The sequence below is a fragment of the Berghia stephanieae genome, chromosome 4 (assembly GCF_034508935.2).
Source record: "Berghia stephanieae isolate SIO BIC M18660-M18661 chromosome 4, UCSD_Bste_1.3, whole genome shotgun sequence".
Lineage (NCBI taxonomy): Eukaryota > Metazoa > Mollusca > Gastropoda > Nudibranchia > Aeolidiidae > Berghia > Berghia stephanieae.
The window spans coordinates 42,911,686-42,933,420 of NC_088363.1; the positions used below are offsets into that span (position 1 = coordinate 42,911,686).

The 21,735-nt window shown below is 38.3% G+C and overlaps 1 protein-coding gene and 1 long non-coding RNA gene across 4 annotated transcripts in view; one reads left to right on the forward strand and one right to left on the reverse strand.

Moving 5' to 3' along the window:
- Window positions 1-5,784, forward strand: part of LOC144970619 (uncharacterized) — a 6,811-nt gene extending 1,027 nt beyond the window's left edge. Inside the window, exons 2-4 of one of the 3 annotated variants that reach the window (XM_078910444.1) lie at window positions 1,438-1,660; window positions 2,851-2,943; window positions 4,290-5,784. In XM_078910444.1, the coding sequence (XP_078766570.1) occupies window positions 2,853-2,943; window positions 4,290-4,501 (303 nt within the window). In that variant the 5' untranslated portion in view covers window positions 1,438-1,660; window positions 2,851-2,852 and the 3' untranslated portion in view covers window positions 4,502-5,784. Of the gene's footprint in view, window positions 1,661-2,794; window positions 2,944-4,289 lie in introns of those variants that run through there. The other 2 variants (XM_078910443.1, XM_078910445.1) reach the window with 2 other exon arrangements.
- A 322-nt stretch (window positions 5,785-6,106) lies between these two features.
- Window positions 6,107-12,106, reverse strand: LOC144970620 (uncharacterized). Its single transcript, XR_013644998.1, has 3 exons — window positions 11,938-12,106; window positions 7,407-7,654; window positions 6,107-6,944 (listed from the first exon to the last, which is right to left on the reverse strand). It is a non-coding gene; the product is annotated as an uncharacterized LOC144970620 (long non-coding RNA).
- Window positions 12,107-21,735: the final 9,629 nt, after the last annotated feature.

The window sequence follows — 21,735 nt, forward strand, 5'->3', positions numbered from 1 at the left end:
TCCACCCTTTTACTACTTGGCAACCCGGTCTCGGGTTTCCAAAAAAAAAGAAAGAAAATTAATGAAAAAAAAAAAAAAGCAGGTTGGCATGTTCAATGAAAATTTTAAAGCATCATAATAGCCGACATGGCACCCATAATTTATCAATAAACAATATAAATAGATGTACTGTAGTGCGGAGGTTAGGCAATAAATTTCACCCTTCGTCTATGCCCCTACTAAGTGGGGCTTTGTTGTCTTGTAGTGTGACACTTTCATTTGGACCAGTAGGCCAAGATTCAAGTCCCACCCTGAGTGGTTCAAAGTCGAGTCATTGGAAAAGGCTCCTTATTGAGTAATTGGCCATTAAAAGTAATGACTCTGTCGGGGAAAAGTTGTGATATTGCTGTGTTGCTATTGGCTTGGAGCCCCGTACAGAGCTTTGAGCATGTTTAGCAGTATACAATCTAGCATCTGTGTCAGTTGCCACAAAAAAGACAAAAGTTTTAAGCTTTCAACTCACTTGAATATTTAGAACAAGTCAACAACCAGAAAAATTCGAAATGAAGTGGAAGTGAAAATAAACTTCTTTCTAAAAGTAAAAGGTTGTTTTTTTTCTTTTTTAAAAAAATTCCCAAGCGGTGTCTTTATGTATTCTTCTTTTTTTTTTTTTCAGTGCAAAAAAATAACAGAAAATCGCTGACGCGTCAAAAGTTATAACCGCAATAAACGTAAATGCTAGGATAATGCTCTTTATATATTCTCAATTATTTTTTTTGTCTTTTAGAAAATATTTTTAAAAACTAATAATAAATGAAATTCTACCGCAACATTATCATATTTAAAAAATTATGAAATTTTGAAAAATTAGGAGACTAATTTAATACTGTTCTGGTTTAGGGCAAGCCGTTAACGGGTTTGGGGCATGAGCATACATATTCGGGGTGAGGGGGTTTGGAATCTATTTTCAGTTTTTAAGCAAGGTTAACTGATAATACCTCATATGTATTTACATCAAACTAACAAAAGATGTCAAATAATTGAGTTTCTCAAACAGTGGAGAGTTTAGTTTGACCAATCTGGAGTTAGAGCTGTTGGAATTTGAGGTATAGAAAAGCATACAGATTTAGGGCGACCTACCCTTGTACATTTGATAAGCAAGAAATAAATCTTCACCCTCTCCAGTCAGACCCTACAAATATTTAATGATAAAATGCCAATTTAAGAGGTATGACTGATAATAATCTACACTCAAAAGCATGACATTTTTTATGCAAATAATTAAAGGATACAGACTAATTATACAAGTAAAGTTTGCTACAACGAAAATAATAAATAAAGATTTTATGGCAACAAAAAGCAATCAATAGAACTGATTCCAGTGCAAAATGAATGTCCTCAACAATCTCATTACATAATCGTTGATTAACATATTTTTTTCTCCTTTTTCATTTTCAGGTCTGGGAAAAGATCAGAATGAGAATCAATGCGGAATTCTCAAAAACCGTTCGGTGATGGAGCTAAAAACAAATTCAAGGACACGAAAAGAATAGTCCAAAGTCATGTTGATTCTGTAAAGCAGACTGGAGGGGGAAACCAGGACCCTCTTCAATCTTTACTGAACAAGTACCAGTACTCATCATTATTGGCGAGTGTAGTACCATTGTTGATGGTATTCAAGGTAATTTTCTGCAATTATAATAGTTCCATACATTGTTCTGTATACAAATGTAAAAGGCTGTCATCTAGGCATTCCATGAATTAAGTAGTAGTAGTAGCATATGGCTACACCTACAAATTTATTTCGTCAACCAAGCTTCTAAAGTCTTCCTCCGCCCTAAGGACGGTTTCGTAGCCACCTTCAAGTTTAGTGACTGGACAGTGGAGGACGATGTGATCGCTGGTCTCTGGGCTGCCTGACATGAATAAAGATAGTACCTTACAATATTTTAAACAAGTAATTTGTACAATGCATGCATCTTTTGTGATCGTCTAATATTGACTCATCCTTACAATTGCCTATGCACAGATTCATTGAACAATATTTTTCTCTAATATAACTATCCTCTTATGGTAGTTAAGTCTCAAAAGTATATCACCTCTATTGCATATCTAACAACTGCCTGTGGGACACGTTTCCTCTTGATTTTTTATCAATTTTAAAAACATTAAAACAATAAATGAAGACTGAAGTCGAGTATCAAAACAAGATTATTCACATTTAATAATTCAATGGTAGTTAAAATCTTGAAATTTACTTTACACCATCAATCCTGAAGTAGCTGACAAAATTATATGAATATTTCAAATTTGAAATAAGTGATGGAGCAAGAGCTTTTGTGTCATAAGGGATTGCCATGTATTTTTTATCACAAATCGTCAAAGTGACATCACGCAACATTGTATTGAAATTCCACTTTGGAATTGGGTCCTGTAAAGATTTATTTTGTTTCATTTAGTGTTTTATTTAGGGCAAGCCAATGGCACAGCGAGTTATCATGCTTGCATATGAATCAAAGTGTCATGGGTTCAATTCCCAGCAGATTTGTTATTTCTGGGATTCATGGGTCTCAAGATCAGAAGATAAGATTACACTTGGATGCATTTCATGGTTAAAAAAAAAAAAAGAGCCAGAGACCCGTAATTATATGATGCAAATTTTACATTAAAAATCAATTGATATCGTATCATATTAAAATTGATATAAATAGAATTAAAATCATTATAACTTCATAACCATTCACCTTTAAAAAAAAAAAAACCACTGTGTTCCTCCTCATTAAGTTTGTAATGGGTAATCTGGACTTGGAAGTGCAACTTGTGAATTCTATACTTCATTTAATTCAAATTTATCAACAATTTTCTTTACAGTAATGGGCACTGAGAGTTTGGTTCCGAATCCCAGTCCAGCCAGAAATATTATTGACATATCTGACTGTAATCTTGGAGATTACATCATAATCAGTAAGCATAATTCTTTTGCTAAAAAGTCATAAAATTATTAATAGAATTTCACCCGAAAGACTAAAGAAAATTTTTTTTAAATGAGCTTTTATATATAGCAATAAACACTAAACGTGCTCAAAGCGCTTTACAAGGGGTCCCTGACCAACAGCAACATTTAGAACGGGACATGACGCCTGTTAGGCGATATTACAATTTTTCGGACAAAGACAACACTGTGAACGGCCAGGTACTCATTTTACACCTGAGTACTTTGAGAGAATATGAGTAAAGAGTCTTTTCCAAGGACTCAACTATGCGCCGAGCGAGGCTCAGGGCCAGGACCTTCCGATCCGAAAGCGAGTGTCATACCACAAGACCACATAGCCACTAACAGTGTATTTAACATTGACAACAGTACTGAAAGGACTATCACGGCTAACAAGTTGGTCAAAATGGGGGACATTGAAGTGACAGTGGGACCACGAAGTATAATATAAGTGAGGTTGTGTGATTTTGTTTAATCAACATTCTTTATTTGTTTGTTTTTAATGGTTTATACGGCGCTTGCAACACATTAAGGTCATATCAGTGCCAGTAAAAAGGAAGAAAATGGGATAGCAAAATGGTCTAGAATTATAAATCCTCTTCTGTTTTTAATTGCTTTCGATATATTTAGGTCATTTCAGCACCAGTAAAAAGGATGCAAATGGATAGTCAAGCAATTCTAGATTACCAATTCAAAGCACTAATAAGTAAAACAAAAAGGGAATGGTTCTTATACTTATATGGAATGGATGTAGATTCCAAGAGCATGCCATCAGTGTACTTAGTTTAAAGTCACCTAAAAGTGTCGTCCAGGCACAAGCACAGGTCCCCACTAAGAGGAACACACTCAAATGCTTACTTATCACATATTATATATGTTTAAAAAAAAATACTGGTTCCCCCTTAGAGAACAATACTCAAACAAAAAGATGATTTACAAGGAAATAAAACAAAAATGCATACTGTTGCTGAGTCCATCGTCTTCTCAAATATATTTATATTAACACTTTTAAGCACTGACGAACAGTTTATAAGGATTTGTTTAAAAAGTGGGATGTAGTTCTAAAATTATCTTAATTAAATGGCCAGCATTTCATGTTGCTTAAGGAGATAACATTGTTCAAAAGTTTTTATCATTCCAAATGCTGGCTTTGACCTGAAGACAATGTTGTATCAGAGAAGTTTCAAAATGAAATGACGTTTTTGATTTCAGCACCACTTGATTTCATAATGTGGCCAGTTTCATAATTCACAGATATAAACATGTTTTGTTTCAATGCAGTGAAAAAAATGTTCTAAAGATTATTTTTCCTCCACAGCTTCAACACTAGCCAAACAGATGGATATGAATGAGATTAATGAAATCAGTTTTGTTGATTGCTCTGTGGTGGAGTCAATAGTTGTAATAGATGATTTGTCAAATCACTTTCAAGAGGAGACAACAGAAACTCTTCTCCATACACCAGAGGAGTGGAATGCCTCAGATGGCATCAGCCAAAGATTACGGCAAGCTGGCCCCAAGAGGAGATGACAGATCACTGACAATCCATTAGTGGATCAATGGCTGCAGTCAGAAATTTTGAAAAACAACTCCATTATAAAAAAAAAAAACTCCATTGTTGAACAAAATACCATAAAAATTGAATACCGTACATGAAATTTAAGATGAGGCATATTAATTATGACACTACTTATAATTAAATTATTCTTTTTATATCTTTTGATATTATAGCTGTCATCTGCATTTTTTGTCAAATTGGGACCTAAAATTTGCCAAAACTTGCCCAAAAAAACCCCAAAATTTGCCAAGAAATTTGCCAAAAAGACCAAAATTTGCCCAAAAATTTGCCGAGGAGAACTAAGCGTTTCAGTAAAAATTAACATGCGATACAGAAAAAAAAAAAAAATATATAAGACAATTTATTACATTTAAATAATTTAAGGAGGCTACATTTATTAATTTACACAATGTAAAGCGATTTATGCGCCCAAACTTTCAGACAATCACACACACACACACAAAGACGTACACTTTCAGTCAGACTCATCAAAGGCCTAGTTTTCTTTTACTACTTATTGTAGTAAAGGAAAACTAGTCCTTTGATGTTGTTTTCTGTGAGTCTACGCCTTCTGGAAGACAAGACAAGATTGTAAAGAGAAAAACTTCGCTCAGCATCGATTGACGAGCATGTTGAGAAGGCATACCGGGACGCCAATGCAGCGAGAGCTGGAACATGATCTGCCACAGACTTCCAAAATAGGATCAGATCTATAATTCCAGTATCAGACTTTCTCACAGCACTGGGCCCCAGTTTCTCAATATACCCCGTGAACTCATGCTGAGAAATATCACAAAAATTGGGAATTGCAGTGTATGCAGATACACTGCGAGCATGAGATCATTATCCGTAGAGAGTAGCTTCCCTTGGTTTGGGCCCAGGCAAAGCTGCAACATTTCTCAAGTTTCGCACTTTTTTTTTCGTTATTTTGTTTTCGCTTCCTTTTTTTCCCCCAAAATTTGCCACGCGATTTGCCAATTTTGGGAAATTTGCCCAAATTTGCGGATCGCCCTGATTTGCGGCCGCAAAAAATGCAGATGACAGATATAGGAAATTAATTCATGTATGAAAATCACCTGGGAGCGTTCACAAATGACGTCATCATTTGGTTTTTATCCATGACCCAATTGGTTTCTAATGTCTTGAATCTGAATATTAATTCAATCACATGTATTTTGAGTCAATTTTTAAAATGGTTTAAAGCAATCCATGGAGACATGTTGCAATACATTTGTCCGTAGTGTAGAAAAAATTGGCCTCATCTTAGAAAATCGCAGTTAAAACCTGTCTTATGAATTGCCTTAAACCATTTTTTAAAAATGGTTCTTGAGATTTTCTAGTTGTTATTTAGAGTGGTTTTAGTCCTGTATTTATCTCAATCTGTACTTTTGATAGAGCTGATATGTTTTTGTTAAAATTTACTTAAAATCGCATGCGTGCAGTGTTTAAGGCCTTTTTTTTACTACAATCACTCCATTGTTCCTTATGTTATTGGTAGAACAAATCCTCTGGAATAAATACAGATTGTTATTTTGGCCTATTGTCACAAACTTGTACAGTGGCATGACGATTTAAGACCCTTATCACAATGTGACTTGGGACTATCCTAGGCTTTGGCTAAGCGGCTGGAGAATGATTTATACAAAAGGTCTTACAATATGTAATTGTCTTATGACAATAGGGCAGTTAAAATTTGATTGCTCAACTCAGGATTTTGATGACCTTAAAAAAAAGAAAATTTTAATGCCCCTTTGTTTTCTGTTTGATAACCGACTCAGGCATGAGAATTCTTGTTCAGTTTTCCAATTTATATCAGACCCATTCCAGAAAAAATTACAGTGAATGCACTTTAATACTTCCTGCAAAACAGGTTTGTTTTTGTTTTTAAGGGTTTTACAGCACTTGCAACACATCAGCGCCAGTAAAAAGGAGTAAAATGGGATAGTCAAAGAGTACTAGATGCCTGATAGGCGACTTGTAGTTATATGATATAGAAATTTGTTTCCATATGACCAGCTGGAACAATAATTAAAACAGTGTAACATTTATGTAGCTCATCACAACAAGAATACTGCACACAGTATACTTGTAGAGTGATGTACTACATTAATGATTATATTTATTTCCTGATAAGAGAGGGTCAACGATATTTCTAAAAGCTCTATAATTCAGCCTGGCTGCCTTGCCAGCAGCAAGACGTTCTGTTCAGATGCTCCTTCCTGAGTCCCAATAGGAGAAAAGTTATGATTGCTGTCATCATCATCATTACGGTTGTTTTCTTCCATGGGTAGGCCAGCATCAACAGCAAAGTTGTGGAGCCAAAAACACACATAAATAACCTTGCAGGATCTGTCAGGCGTCATTCTGAGCTCGTCATGGAGACAATTCCATCTTCTTTTAACCACTCCAATTACTCTGTTGAATTGACAATAATTGCTTGTACATGTACACTTAAAACCAATTAAAATTAAATGGACCTCTCTCTCTCTCTCTCTCTCTCTCTCTCTCTCTCTCTCTCTCTCTCTCTCTCTCTCTCTCTCTCTCTCTCTCTCTCTCTCTCTCTCTCTCTCTCTCTCTCTCTCTCTCTCTCTCTCTCTCTCTCTCTCTCTCTCTCTCTCTTTTTTTTTTTTTGTCTCAGTAATTTAATTAGAATTAGAAGGGAAAGAATTATAATGGTTAATCTGAGTTCTTCAAAAAAAAATTTAATGTTTATGACAATGACAGTATGATTACAACTATTTTTTTGGTTAATTTTCTTTTATTTCATTGATCATTTGCAAATTGTATTGTTAAAGTGGATATAAAAATAAACCTGAAATATTAAAGAAAATGTTATTGTTTCCTGGAGGGTGGGATTATATGACTGGTAAAACTTACCTTTCAATTGTGCATTTTGTGATACGATGGGCGGTGTTAAATGCCTCTTCTCCTCTATTTTGGGGGTTTTGGTATTGGGGTCATTAGCCAATTTCTTAACATATAACGACTGTCTCCAAGGATCACACCATCCAAAGCCCTGCGATGCGGATCCTCAAATGCAAAGAATAGCCCAAATTTGCATCATGCACTGAACCAGGCCACTTAGGAACCAAGTTTGTAACTTATAAAATTGCATCAGAGACGACCTAAAAATGGGAGAAGGAAAATTTTGCATATAATAAAACCTGCAATAAAATCTTAATCAGGAAGTGTAGTGAACTTACGTACAATACAGCTCGCGCACAATTTCCTCATATAAAATAATAAAATTCCCTTTATTCATCCCATAGGAGAAATGTGTCTCAGGGTCTATTCCAAGGGAAGAATGGAATAACCCAGGCGTCAGGGAATGGAGATGGGATGAGGGTGGGGGAGTAGTAGTCATTGGGTGACCTTTTAACAACCATGTACTTTGCAGCTCTGAAGGAGTGAAGGAAGAACTATTTGATGCGATTACTTTCAGCATGATGTCTTTGTGCGGATGTGGTCTATTGGTATGACACTCGCTTTTGGATCGGTAGGTCCTGGGTTTGAACCTTTCACTCGGCACATAGTTGAGTCCTTGGAAAAGGCTCTTTACTCACATTCTCTCACTGTACTCATGTGTAAAATGAGTACCTGGCCGTTAGCAGCGGTGCCTTTGTCCGAAAAATTGTAATATCGCCTGACAGGCGCATGTCTCGTCCTACATGTTAAATGTTGCTGTTGACCAGAGTCCCCTTGTAAAGCGCTTTGAGCACATTTAGTGGATATTGCGTTATATAAGGCTAAATTTTAATTATTTTTCAAAAAATGTCTTTGTACTTGACGCTTGTGCCTCACCAGTATGGTCTTTGCTTTGTACCCAAAAGATACCTAGTTCGAATATACACCATGGCATGTGGCCATCAACAAGCCACCTCTCCCTAGCTCAATTTGCAGCGCTGTGCTGCGGCTGACACCGGAGTTCTTCCAGTATTCCCATTGAATAAACCCTAAGACAAATTTCCGCATGAGGACTATTAAAGGGAAATTTATTAGTGCGGGGCGGTCCTTGGCAAGCTTAAGGACCACGGTCCTACGGTCCTTGGGAAATGAAGACCGCAAGGACCGGTCTCGGTCCGTTCATTCTTGAACCGTTAAAGACCGCTACACGATGAAAACCGTGGCCTACAGGAGTAAAACACACGGAGTAGTCACACTCATTTCAAATTGTAACCTAATTAGAGAAGAGGGGTGATGCCTTCTTTATTTGCTCACCGTACTTCATTGTTACTTCGATAATTTAATAAAATTTGAAATTTATCCCCATTAACGGAGATAATGGCATCGCCAAGGCGTTGATCGAGTTGTTCGTGGCGTTGATACACATACGCAACTCCTACCCCCCCCCTCCCCCCCCCCCCCCACACACACACATTAGAGGGCAGCGAGCATTGAAGAGTAAGAGAGAGACGTGAAGTTATAATAAGAGGGGGTGGATGAGGTGATAAGAGGGGTCGATGGTGACTTTTCGCCAGATCTAACAAACTCAGCTACCCATTCATTGCTGAGTAGACAGGGATTCAGAAAAAAATCGACTGCACCCGGATCGATCTCTGGCCCTTTGCGTATAAAGAGAGTGCTCTATCAACTGAGCTATCGGGGTCCCAAATATTCTATTGGACCTTTTAAAAATACAGACGTTATAACTGGTTTTTTTGGACGGAAGAAACTAATGAAACTCATATTACTTGATTAGTTAAAACACCAAACGAAATTTTAATATTATTGTATTATTTTAAATGACAACAATGCGATAGAAAGGAGTGGCGACAAGAGATGGACAAAAGAAAACAAAAAATCAGACTTGCAACTTGCTAGGTTCGACACACACACACACACACACACACACACACACACACACACACACATCTTTAGTAGTCACATACATTTCAAACAATAACCCATTAGAGAAGAGGGGTCATGCCTTCATCATAGATCATTGTCATTGCGATCATTATGGTGTAGTAAATTTTGAAATTTACCCCGTATAATGGAATCGTCCAAGGCGTGCGCCTCCTGTTCCCCCCATCTCACACACGAAAGGGCGGTTTGCGGAGTGGAGGGAGGTGGTCGTCTGCCTCTATGGTCGTCTGTGTCGTTTAGTGTATGGCAAAGGGGGGTGGGTGCGATTAATTAAGTGGGATGGGTGGTGATTGGTGGAAGATAGGCAAAGGACCGAGGCAACGAATCGCTGGGGAAGTAGTATGGCGCGAGACCGTTGAAAGGTGATAAGAAGTGAGGACCGCCGGCGGTCTTCCTCTTTGGGACTGGACCACGGTTCACAGCTAAAAGACCGTGGGACCGGTCCTCGGTCCGGTCCTCAGCGCGGCACTAAAATTTATAATTATTATTTACTTTATTGGGAGAAGGTTCCTGTATCACATCATTCATTTATAATTGACCGTCGACAACATCTTTGTAATGTGTATTTGAAGTGAAATTTTAAAAACACGACACAAGTTTTGAAACAACATATTACGATTTTTTAACAGCTTTGGTATAACCGCAAGAGAATTGATTCATATTAAATTAAATTGAGCTTTATATAGCTCAATATCCACTTAATGTGTTCAAAGTGCTTTACAACAGTTCCCTGGTCAACAGCAACATTTAACATGTAGGATGGGACATGACGCCTGTCAGGCGATATTACAATTTTTCGGACAAAGACAACACTGTTAACGGCCAGGTACTCATTTTACACCTGAGTACGGTGAGAGAATGTGAGAAAAGAGTCTTTTCCAAGGACTCAAATTTGCGCCGAGCATGAGGCTCGAACCCAGGACCTTCCGATCCGATATTTTTTTTTTTTGGTGTATTTCTTGTAATGTTTCGAACGGCTCTGATTTCTGCTTCGTATTGAAATAGCGTCATAGTTTGTATTTTACTCTCGCATCTATTATGATATTATAACGGTAAATCTCATCATTTAAGCTGGGATGAAATAAACTAATTTTCCTTAAGTCTTAAGGCAACGTGCACTTATTTGCAGGTCTGATAACCCAATACATCATGAGCTCATTGTTATAATGAAAATCTCAAAAAATTACACAAAATAATGTCCAGTGCAACAATGTTAAACGAGGCCCATATTGCATTCGGATGTCAGACCAGCATATATGCATATAAAGATAACATTCCCTTTTTTCATCAAATGGGGAAATTTGTCTGTCTTTAGGGTCTATTCCAAGGGAATACTGGAATAACCCAGACATCAGCCGCAATGCAGTGCCGCAAATGGAACTAGGACGAGATGGATTGCTCAAGCTCCCATAGTGGGCAGGGAGGTACATGCTGTGTCTTCTATCCCCCCATACCCGTTTTCCAATTGTTTCCTGTCATTGTCTTGGAATGAGATTACTTAGTTTTGTCCTGACCCTTGCCGGAGTTCCTTGGCTGGGAGGGAAACAGTCGAATGTCTAGTTATAGTTTTGGGAGATGATATTTTTTTCCTTGTAAATCATCTCTCTGTTATGCATTGTTTTATGTTTAGTTTATTATATGATTGGTAAACATTTGAGTGTATTCCTCTTAGTTGGGACCTGTGCTTGTGTCTGGATGAGACTTTTAGGTGATCTCAAACTAAGTACTTTGACGGTGTACTTTTGGAATCTACATCTGTTCCCTATTTCAACCAATTCCCCTTTGTCTTACCTTTTCTTTTGTGCTTTAATTGTAATTCTAGAACTTTTTACTATCCCATTTTCTTCCTTTTTACTGGCGCTGATATGACCTTAATGTGTTGCAAGCGCCGTAAAACCCTTAAAAACAAAACATTAAAAACAAACGATTGCTCAAGACCACACAGTACAACGGGTGATCAAACTAATTACCTTTTGGATACAAAGCAAAGACCATACTGCTGAGCCATGCTGCCCCATCGCCTCGAGTGAAAAATCCTATTTTAAAGATTGATTCTCCTCAGCAATTTGTCAGTCCAACTGTACAATTATTTTTTTTTTCTTCAATTCTAAACTGGTTTTCTAATGAAAAATGTTCCCTTTCAAAATATTACAATTACAGTGAAAATAATCTCCAACAAGAGCACGAAAATTGGTTAAGGGAATGCAAAATTCAATAGTGCCAGAGAGCGGTGAAAAAATTTCCATTCCATGTCATACCAGTAACAGTCATAGTGGTTTGTGTGTGATGATTAGAGAGATCTACCAACACTAACACTTAGTTTGACTAGTTCAGTTGAGAAGAAGAAGAGGAGGAGGAAGAAGTGGGAGAAGAAGATGAATATGATGATGTTGATGAAGAAGGACGAGGAGGTGTGAAGATGAAGGAGAAGTCTTGGCACCGATTTTGGGTTGGATGCATGAGAATGTAAGAAAACTTCTCTAAAGATTAGTCAAGACCTAGATAGTAGGAGATTAGAATTAAAATGAATACAAATACTAACCTTTCCTCCAGAGAAGACGATCAAGGTCGTCTTTTACAAGATCACAAATTATAAAAATGTGTTCACGATGAAAACGGAAATGTTCGTATATTTCATCGTCGTTAAACGAATCGATGGGATTGAGTCTGGCCCGAAACACCCTCTCCCGTTGAATCAGCCGTCTCTGACGAATTTGAAACAGCACAGCTGCCGCCATTTTCATGTGTTGACAGTTGTTTTGACAGTACTGTCAATGACAGTGTCGTGTCATAGTCAGTCATACGACCGAATCACGTCATGTGATCGAGAGTAACTTCGCATTGCTTTGCTTGGCACAAAAATAAAGAAAATAAAAGGGGGTAGGGGGTGTTTTAGCTAAACAACATAATTTTCATATTAAAAAATAAGTTAGTTGTTTGTTTGTTATTCTCTAAATATCTAAATCTAAACTTAAACTTCGAACCAAGCGAAGCTGAAATCTCAGACTCAGACTCACTGAGTCACTCAACTTCATCAGATTTATTAGTTTCCCGGACAAAAATGTGTGCTTTCGACGATCTGTGACCTTTAAATCGTTTCCATTAGCATTGAAAAATATCAACAGATTACTTTTGTCGTTATAATTCTTTTTCTATGTATTTTTTTTCTCGCGAACCGAGTCGTCTAACATTGGCCGCCATCTTTGTTGACGCCGTTTCTTAGTTACTAGTCAGAGACTAAACGATCAAGTCCGACTCGAGCAAGTGACTAAATCTTGGCCAAACTTAGTCCGAAGGTGACGTGATTTTAGTCTGGGACTAGCTTAGTCATCTCACATTAAATCCGATTTTTTCTAGTCATTTACTAAAGTCAGAGATAGTCCGGGACTAAGCGCTAGTCCGCGTTCATTAGAACGGGCCCTGAAGCATTCGAGTTTTATTCACTTCTCATTGGTTTTTAAGGCATAAACCTATAATGTCATGGGAGTTGGTCATATTTATGCGTGTCTGCCCCAAAAGACACCAATATATATTTTCTTCTCTGGGGCACGATTTAAAATTAGTGTTGGGTTATTTGATCGCTTTTACTCGATCGACGACCGAGCGCCAAGCCACGAGTCAGTGCTCGATCTCAATGCCGGAAGAGCGAGTTAGTAAAACGATCACTCGATCGTAAAACGATCAAGCGGGTTGTGAGCTTGAGACGATCTTGACACGTGAGACGAGCTTGAGACGATCAGGATTCGAGCGAGCGGAGGGGTAACGAGTGTTTCGAATCATTTCAAATTCAAACGATCACAGTTTGCCATCCGATACCAATCGCCAATGTTTGCACACGGTAGTCTGTGGTTCTTCCACAGCCCTCACTCCTTGTCAGATGTTAGTGTGTCTGGGTGGCAGTGGCAGGGAAATTCGTATAGGTGTATCACGCGTGTGTGACAAGACTTCATTAAACCTACTAAAGTTTGACTATCACACACACACACACACACATACACACACACACACACTAAGGCTATTTCTATGACACACACGAATGGAAAGAGACGCAAGCGGCAATGAAATATGCGGGGGAAGAAAGTGCAGGCTCTATTAATACAACTAAGAACAAACCAAATCGAACGCCTAACATCGCTATTAACGATCTATCGCGGCAACAAAAAGAACTTAGGATCAGGATACAAAACACGAAAGACTCGGAAGAAATAATAAACCTGAAAACGGAACGAAACAAAATACTGCATTCAATTCGATCACTTACAATAAAACACAGAAACGAGGAATTAGACAAAAAAGTGGAAGACATAGAAAAGTCCAAAAATAACGCATCGTCTATGTTCAAAGCGACGAAATCTCTGAACCGAAAACCATTCGAGAACCCAAAACTACAGGATAAATTTGGCAAACAGACAACAAATCCCAACGATATCCTTGACATTGTAACTGACCACTTCCAGCAGAAATTTCACAAACAAGTCTCACAAATATCGCCCTTCTCAGGAAACCCTAGAGACCTAAACAACCGCATCACAACAAATGAAGTTAGAAATAGCATAAAGTGCCTAAACAATAACAGATCCCCAGGCGAAGATGAAATTCCCGCTGAATTGCTGAAATGCGGTACCCTCTCCCTGGATCTGAGCATTGCAAACATAATGAACAAAACATTCTCAACACACAAAGACTGGACATAAACAGCGGTGTCCTAATTACAATACAAAAACCAGGAAAAACGAAAGGACCCGTAAACAACCTGCACCAATAACATTACTGAATACCATAAGAAAAACACTGTCAACTATTGTCCTCAACAGAATTAGACCGAAAATAGAAAATTATCTATCACATAGCCAAAGCGGGTTTCGCCAAGACCGAAGCACATCGGACGTTGTATGGACACATAAATGGTTGGCAGCAAAGGCACTCAAAGAAAACATATCCATAACAATAACCGGAATCGATATGTCCGCAGCCTTTGATACGATCGACAGAGGAAAACTTTTGGAGATATTAACAGAAATAGTAGACGAAGACGAGCTCCGAATAATCCGATTTCTCCTCAGCAACACAAAGATACAACCAAGGATATACGGGGCCACAAAACAGACGCAGTTCGAAAGTAACATCGGGACCCCCCAAGGAGATAGTCTGAGCCCGATTCTGTTCACAATATACTTAGAACACGCTCTGAAAGAAGTTCGAAAAGTCATTCCAAAACCAACGACTCATATTGAGAATGCAATCCCTAGAGAAATCGCCTATGCAGATGATGTCGATTTTATTGGATCAACACCAGCAAATATAGACATCATACAAAATACCCTCATGAAATATAACCTCCAAGTCAATGCCAATAAAACCGAATTTACAACAATATCGAGGAACAAAGAGGAATGGAAAAGAACAAAGAAAGTCGGCTCACTAATTGGAGACACCGAGGATGTACAAAGAAGAAAACAGCTATCAAACGCCGCACTCAGTAAACTCACCAATGTATGGATTAGAGGTGACAAAATAAAGAGAAAAACCAAACTGAAACTGTACCATGCTCTTGTAAAACCGGTACTTCTGTATAACTGCGGCACTTGGGCGTTGACAAAATCCGAAGAAGAACATCTGGATGCCTTCCATCGCACACAGCTAAGAAGGGTACTGGACATCAAATACCCCAAAAAGATCTCAAATGAATCACTCTATAAGATCACAAAAGAAAGACCAATCTCCCTTGACATTTTACAACAACGATGGCAACTTTTCGGTCACATACTACGCAGGGACAAAAACATACCAGCAAACCAAGCCATGTCGGGATACTTCCAAAAACACGGGAACCTTTTCAGAGGAAGACCGATCACAACACTCCCTGTGATCCTAAACAAAAACCTCACAAAACTTGGACAAAGCATTAGTCTCATAACGGCAGGGGACCTTGAAAATCTGAGAACCCTAGCAGAGGACCGGCAATATTGGAGACACCTCACACAGGAAATACTGGAAACAGCCAAGGCGACCCGATCTTTCGGTCGAGACGCGAAAGGCATCTAAGTCAAGTCACACGCATCCCTCTATCAATGAACACTCCTACAGTAGTGCGGCTATGTGGTCTAGTCATGACGTAACTATAGGTAGTACTCTAGTCGACCATGGCTCTCGTGCATTATAATGATCTAGTGGTATGACACCCGCTTTGGGATCGGAAAGTCCTGGGTTCGAGCCTCGCGCTCGGTGCATAGTTGAGTCTTTGGACAAGGCTCTTTACTCACATTCTCTCACCGTACTCAGGTGTAAAATGAGTACCTGGCCGTTAACAGCGTTGTCTTTGTCTGAAAAATTGTAATATCGACTAACAGGCGGCATGTCCGTCCTACATATAATGTTGCTGTTGACGGACCTTACAAAGCGCTTGATCACATTTAGTGGATATTGTAAAGCTCAATTTTAAAGTAAAACATTAGCTTTGAATATGGAATGTTTCAATTTTAGATGCCTGTGTATTCTTTGTTAGTTCCCATCATCATCATATCATCATCATCATCATCATCATCATCATCATCATCATCATCATCATCATCATCATCATCATCATCATCATCATCAGGGGCAGCGGTACGGTCTTTGGTTGGCACCCGAAAGGTACCGAGTTCGATCACCCGCCGCTGAGTGGTCTTGAGCAAGTCACCTTGCCCTAACTAAATTTGCGGCGCTGCACTGCGGCTATCGCTTGGGTTATTCCAGTCTTCCCTTAGAATAGACCCGAAAGACGAATCTCCCCTATGGGATGAATAAAGGGAATTATGTTTAATTTATTTATCATCACCATCATATCAGCGGGATCATCATCATCATCACCACCACCACCACCCTAATAATAATGGATAAAATAAATATCAACACATTTCAATGTAATAATCAATCTAAAATCAATCAGTGCTCCTAAAAGACCCTTTGATTTCTTTGTCTAATTCGTTCCATACTTTTGGAGTCCCGACAAAGAAAGATTTTCAGCTAACTATAGTTTATATATGGGAATATTAATCAGTCGTTTATATTGGAATCGGAGTTGTCTAGCAGGTGTATTAGTTCAAAGCGCATTTCCAAGGATTTACCATGCTCAATGAACTTCACAATATTTTATTTAATTTATTCCTCCGGCACGCCATATCGACCATACATCCATTTCGTACAGTAGGTACCGATCGCTGTTTGGAGTCTTTTTGTATTAAAGCTCTTTACAATACCCGTCATTGCTTATAAGATAAGAATACATTCACACCTGAGTCAAGTGCCTGACACACGGACTTAACGTCTGGATCACAATTTTCAACAATCACTGTCACTCATCCGCCATTGACAAGGCTTGATTTTGTGACAAGAGACACCGTACCACTGAGCGACCGAACAAATAATCACCATCTGCGCCATCGTCATCATCACATCATCATCATCATCATTATCATCATCCTCATCACAGCCGTAACAGCCAGCAAAACCACAATCATCATCTTCGGGTCCGGTCTATCCGTGTGGGGGGTGGGGGTGGAACCTGCTAAAGTATTTCATTTTTTAAACAGAAACACGATAATCATCATCATCATCGTCATCCATTGTCGTCGGCATCGTTATCATCGTGTCCGGGCAATCCGTGTGTGTCTGGGTGTGGAACCTGCTAAATATTATTATTATCTACCTACCTAATAAAAACACACCATTCTTGTTCATTTATTTTTCAAATAATGAAATGAAAGGCACGACCTTTCCCGCACACACAAGAGGCGATGACGACCAGTGACAAATTATGGGAGGTGGGGGCGGCCGACAACTTTTGGCGCGACATAAATATGAAATGTTAAGGTGACAGCGGGATGATGGTGGTGGGAAGGGGGGTCTCAACCCTTCACCATCAACAACTGTTTGATGGCGTGTGTGTGTGTGTGTGTGTGTGTGTGTGTGTGTGTGTGTATGTGTGTGTGATGCGACGAACGATCATAATCAGGCTGCCAGACAGCCAGATTTCTTCTTGCCCAAGTAGTCAAATAGACCCCAAATAGCCCAACACCACAAGCATTCTGACTCCCTTGAAAAACTCATTTGTTTTGATTAACAAAACAATCGACTACAGTTGGATAAACTTATCTTTTCATTTTTTTTAAATAAAAGATTTTTTTAAAAAAATGAATAATAATAGAAAAGCGTTTCTTAGTAACCAATTTTGAACTTGGCCATCTGGCAGCCCCCATCATAACCAGCTGCAGTCAAGCCAGCCACAGACATAAGAGAGGGAGGGGTATGTGAAGTTTCCTGTGGCAAACGAGTTGCTCGTGTTTTTTTTTTTCAAACGAATCACTGCTCGATGACGTCACTGACTCGAAACCCGCTCGAAACCGACTCGATTTTAGAGGACTCGATCGAAAACCCGCTCGATTTGATCGTTTCAAACTCGACCCAGCACTATTTAAATTAAAATACGCCGCAAGAGGTCGCTGTAACCAGTGCATTAAATTAGTCCTGAAATCGAATAATAGTATTTCGTGAACTATTTCCCTTGATACCGTGTCTCCACCAAGGAATTTACCCAATGGAAACCGTACGGTGCTCTTATTGGCTAACCAACCAGCGGCCTCGATGAGAAAAATATCCGCCATTTTGCTGTTGGCTGGGAATCGCGTTACTATAGTAAACAAGCGCTGATCGGCCGTTCATGAAAACAAGTTGCTGCTCGCTCGTTTAACTCAAAATTATTCAAAACGATCTCTCTAAAATGATATAAATGTGACTTCTTAAGGTTTTCTTCACGGTCAAAACACACAACATTCTATTAATGATTACGTCCGAGGCAAAAAGGAATATTGACAGGTCGACCGAGAGTTGAACTCGTGAGACGACAAACATCAATGCGAAGTGTAGCGAGAGTCAAGCTATTGTTTGTCTTGTCCTATTCTATATAGAGAAAAGGATAAATAGTATAGCCTCGTATGTGAGTGGTTGCGTGTCATAGTCTTGTTTTTAAATTGTTTCTGTTGTTTATGTGTGTAGTGATGACTCTCTCACACTCAATTTCAATGCCGAAAGAGGAATTCCCACACACAAGAAAGGGGAATTGGGGTGGTATTTGGCATACATATTGTATAGTATCTAGTTCTAAATAGATAACTGATTAGAATTATATTATGATATATAAACACAATGCCAAATACAATTCCGAAGTTTCCTTATTTCAAATGAAGTAAAGCTCCAAAACCTAATGGTAGTGATTGTAGTACTGAGTGTTAGTGAGGTGATGTGGTGTTGGTGGTGGTTGTAGTTGTAGTAGTAATAGTGATGATGATGTGGTGGTGGTGATGATTGTAGTTGTAGTAGTAGTGGTAGTGATGATGATGTGGTGGTGGTTGTAGTAGTAGTGGTAATGGTAATGATATGGTGGTGGTGGTGGTTGTAGTAGTAGTGGTCGTGATGATGATGTGGTGGTGGTGTTTGTAGTAGTAGTGGTAATGATGCGGCTATGTGGTCTAGTAGTATGACACTCGCTTCCGGATCGGAAGGTCCTGGGTTCGAGCCTCGCGCTCGGCGCATAGTTGAGTCCTTGGAAAAGGCTCTTTACTCACATTCTCTCACCGTACTCAGGTGTAAAATGAGTACCTGGCCGTTAACAGAGTTGTCTTTGTCCGAAAAATTGTAATATCGCCTAACAGGCGTCATGTCCCGTCCTACATGTTAAATGTTGACCAGGGACCCCTTGTAAAGCGCTTTGAGCACATTTAGTAGATATTGCACTATATAAAGCTCAATTAAAAAAAAAATATTTCAATGATGATGATATGGTGGTGGTGGTTGCAGTAGTAGTAGTGGTAGTGATGATAATGTGGTGGTGGTTGTAGTTGTAGTAGTAGTGATAGTGATGATGATGTGGTGGTGGTTGTAGTAGTAGTGGTAGTGATGATGATGTGGTTGTGGTGGTTGTAGTAGTAGTTGTAATGGTGATGATATGGTGGTAGTGATGGTTGCAGTAGTAGTGGTAGTGATGACGATGTGGTTGTGGTGGTTGTAGTAGTAGTGGTAATGGTAATGATATGGTGGTAGTGGTGGTTGTAGTAGTAGTGGTAATGGTAATGATATGGTGGTGGTTGTAGTAGTAGTGGTCGTGATGACGATGTGGTTGTGGTGGTTGTAGTAGTAGTGGTAGTGATGCTATTGTGGTGGTGGTTGTAGTAGTAGTGGTGGTGGTGGTTGTGGTAGTAGTGGTAATGATGATGATATGGTGGTGGTGGTTGCAGTAGTAGTGGTAGTGATGACGATGTGGTTGTGGTGATTGTAGTAGTGGTAGTGATGATGATGTGCTGGTGGTGGTGTAGTAGTAGTGGTAGTGATAATGATGTGGGGCTGGTGGTTGTAGTAGTAGTGTTACAGATGATATTGTGGTGGTGGTTGTAGTAGTAGATGATGTGGTGGTTGGAAAACACATTACAGGTTATTATAATACATGATTACACACATTCTCTAACTTCATTTTTTGACAGCTTCGTTGTGCCATAAATATACGCAACAGTTCTGAAACATTTTATTGTGGATTTTGATATTGTTTGTTGTTTTTCTTGTGTCGTTATGTTGACATAGATACCGAATGAATGGTAATTACTACATTCTCAGCCAACAACAAAATGGCGCTGAATGCTTTCATTGGTGGACACTTTTTAGGCTTCGCACGTATTCTCATTCGTTTAATTCTATGGTCTCCACAAACTAATTCCTCTCCGTTTTTAATTCGCTCTACCCCCTTAACTTGTAATAATAATAATAATAATAATAATAATAATAATAATAATAATAATATAATATAATAATAATAATAATAATAATAATAATAATAATAATAATAATAATAATAATAATAATAATAATAATAATAATAATAATAATAATAATAATAATAATAATAATAATAATAATAATAATAATAATAATAATAATAATAATAATAATAATAATATAATAATAATAATAATAACAAAACAACAAAATACCAAACACGAAACGTTTTGCGTTCAAAACCCTTTTTCAGCCATCAAGAAAAAAAAAAATCAATAAAACAATAAAAACATAAATGCATTACTAAAAAAAAAAAAAAATCCCGGGTTTTGAGCCCGAAACGTTCAGTGATTTTTAAAATATGTTATATTCATTTTTGTTTATTACTTTTCAAAACGGTATATGTCATGTTTTTTTTTTTTTTTTACTTTTCCAGTCCACAGCTTCTCGCTGCTTAGTATCATAATACCATTGTGATTACTTTTTGACGCGTAACAAGCCGGTGATGTGATTTTGTTTTTTGATTGTTTTTAAGGGTTTTACGGCGCTTGCAACACGTTTAGGTCATATCAGCGCCAGTAAAAAGGAAGAAAATGGGATAATAAAGACATTCTAGATGTGCAATTAAAGGACTTGAGTTAAAAGTAAGACAAACGGAAATGGTTCCAATAGGGAAAAGATGTAGATTCCAAGAGCACACTATCAGTGTACTTGGTTTGAGATCACCTAAAAGTCTCACCCAGACAGCAACACAAGATTCCACTAACAGGAATGCACTCAAATGTTTACAAATCATATTTTTAGAATAAAAGATAATAGACCGAACAGAGAGATGATTTACAAGAAAAAAAAGTAATCTCATTCCAAGACAAATACAGAAAGCAACTGGAAAACAGATATTGGGGGATAGAAGACAGCCAGTACCTCCCTGCTCACTATGGGAGGTCGGGAACCCCGCCCAACCGGTGATGTGACACAGGTTTAGGTTAAATGTAATCAAAATAAATGTTTTGTTGTCTGCTTGCTGAGTATTTCATTTGGCTTGAAAAGATTGAATGCAAATGACTTCATTCCGCTCTTTGCTGTTACTTCAGATTGCCAAGTGATTTAAAAAGTCACATGAAAAGTCACTCTCAAAGATTTTAAATGGCAATGGTTACTTTTGTGTGTTGGTACGTTTCATCTGGTGGACAGAAATGTTGAGTATTTTACTTTAATGCATAGCATCAGTAGAGAATCGCTTTCGCCGTTTGTTGTACTATAGATAGAACGAAGTTGACGTAACTCAGGTCTTTGTTATTGTTTTTTGCCATCCACGTTTATGAATAATTCTCACTAAACTTTATTAATCAGACGATAACCGATCAAGGTTACACATAGTTTTGTGTGTTGGTCCGTTATATTTCTGGATGGCAATGGTGTGAGCTTCTTAGCCAATATGCACATATATAAATAAGGCCTTAGATTGACCCATGAGTCACGCAAATTCCAACAACAAATAATCAAACAAATAAACAGAATCAGAGAAGTACAAAAC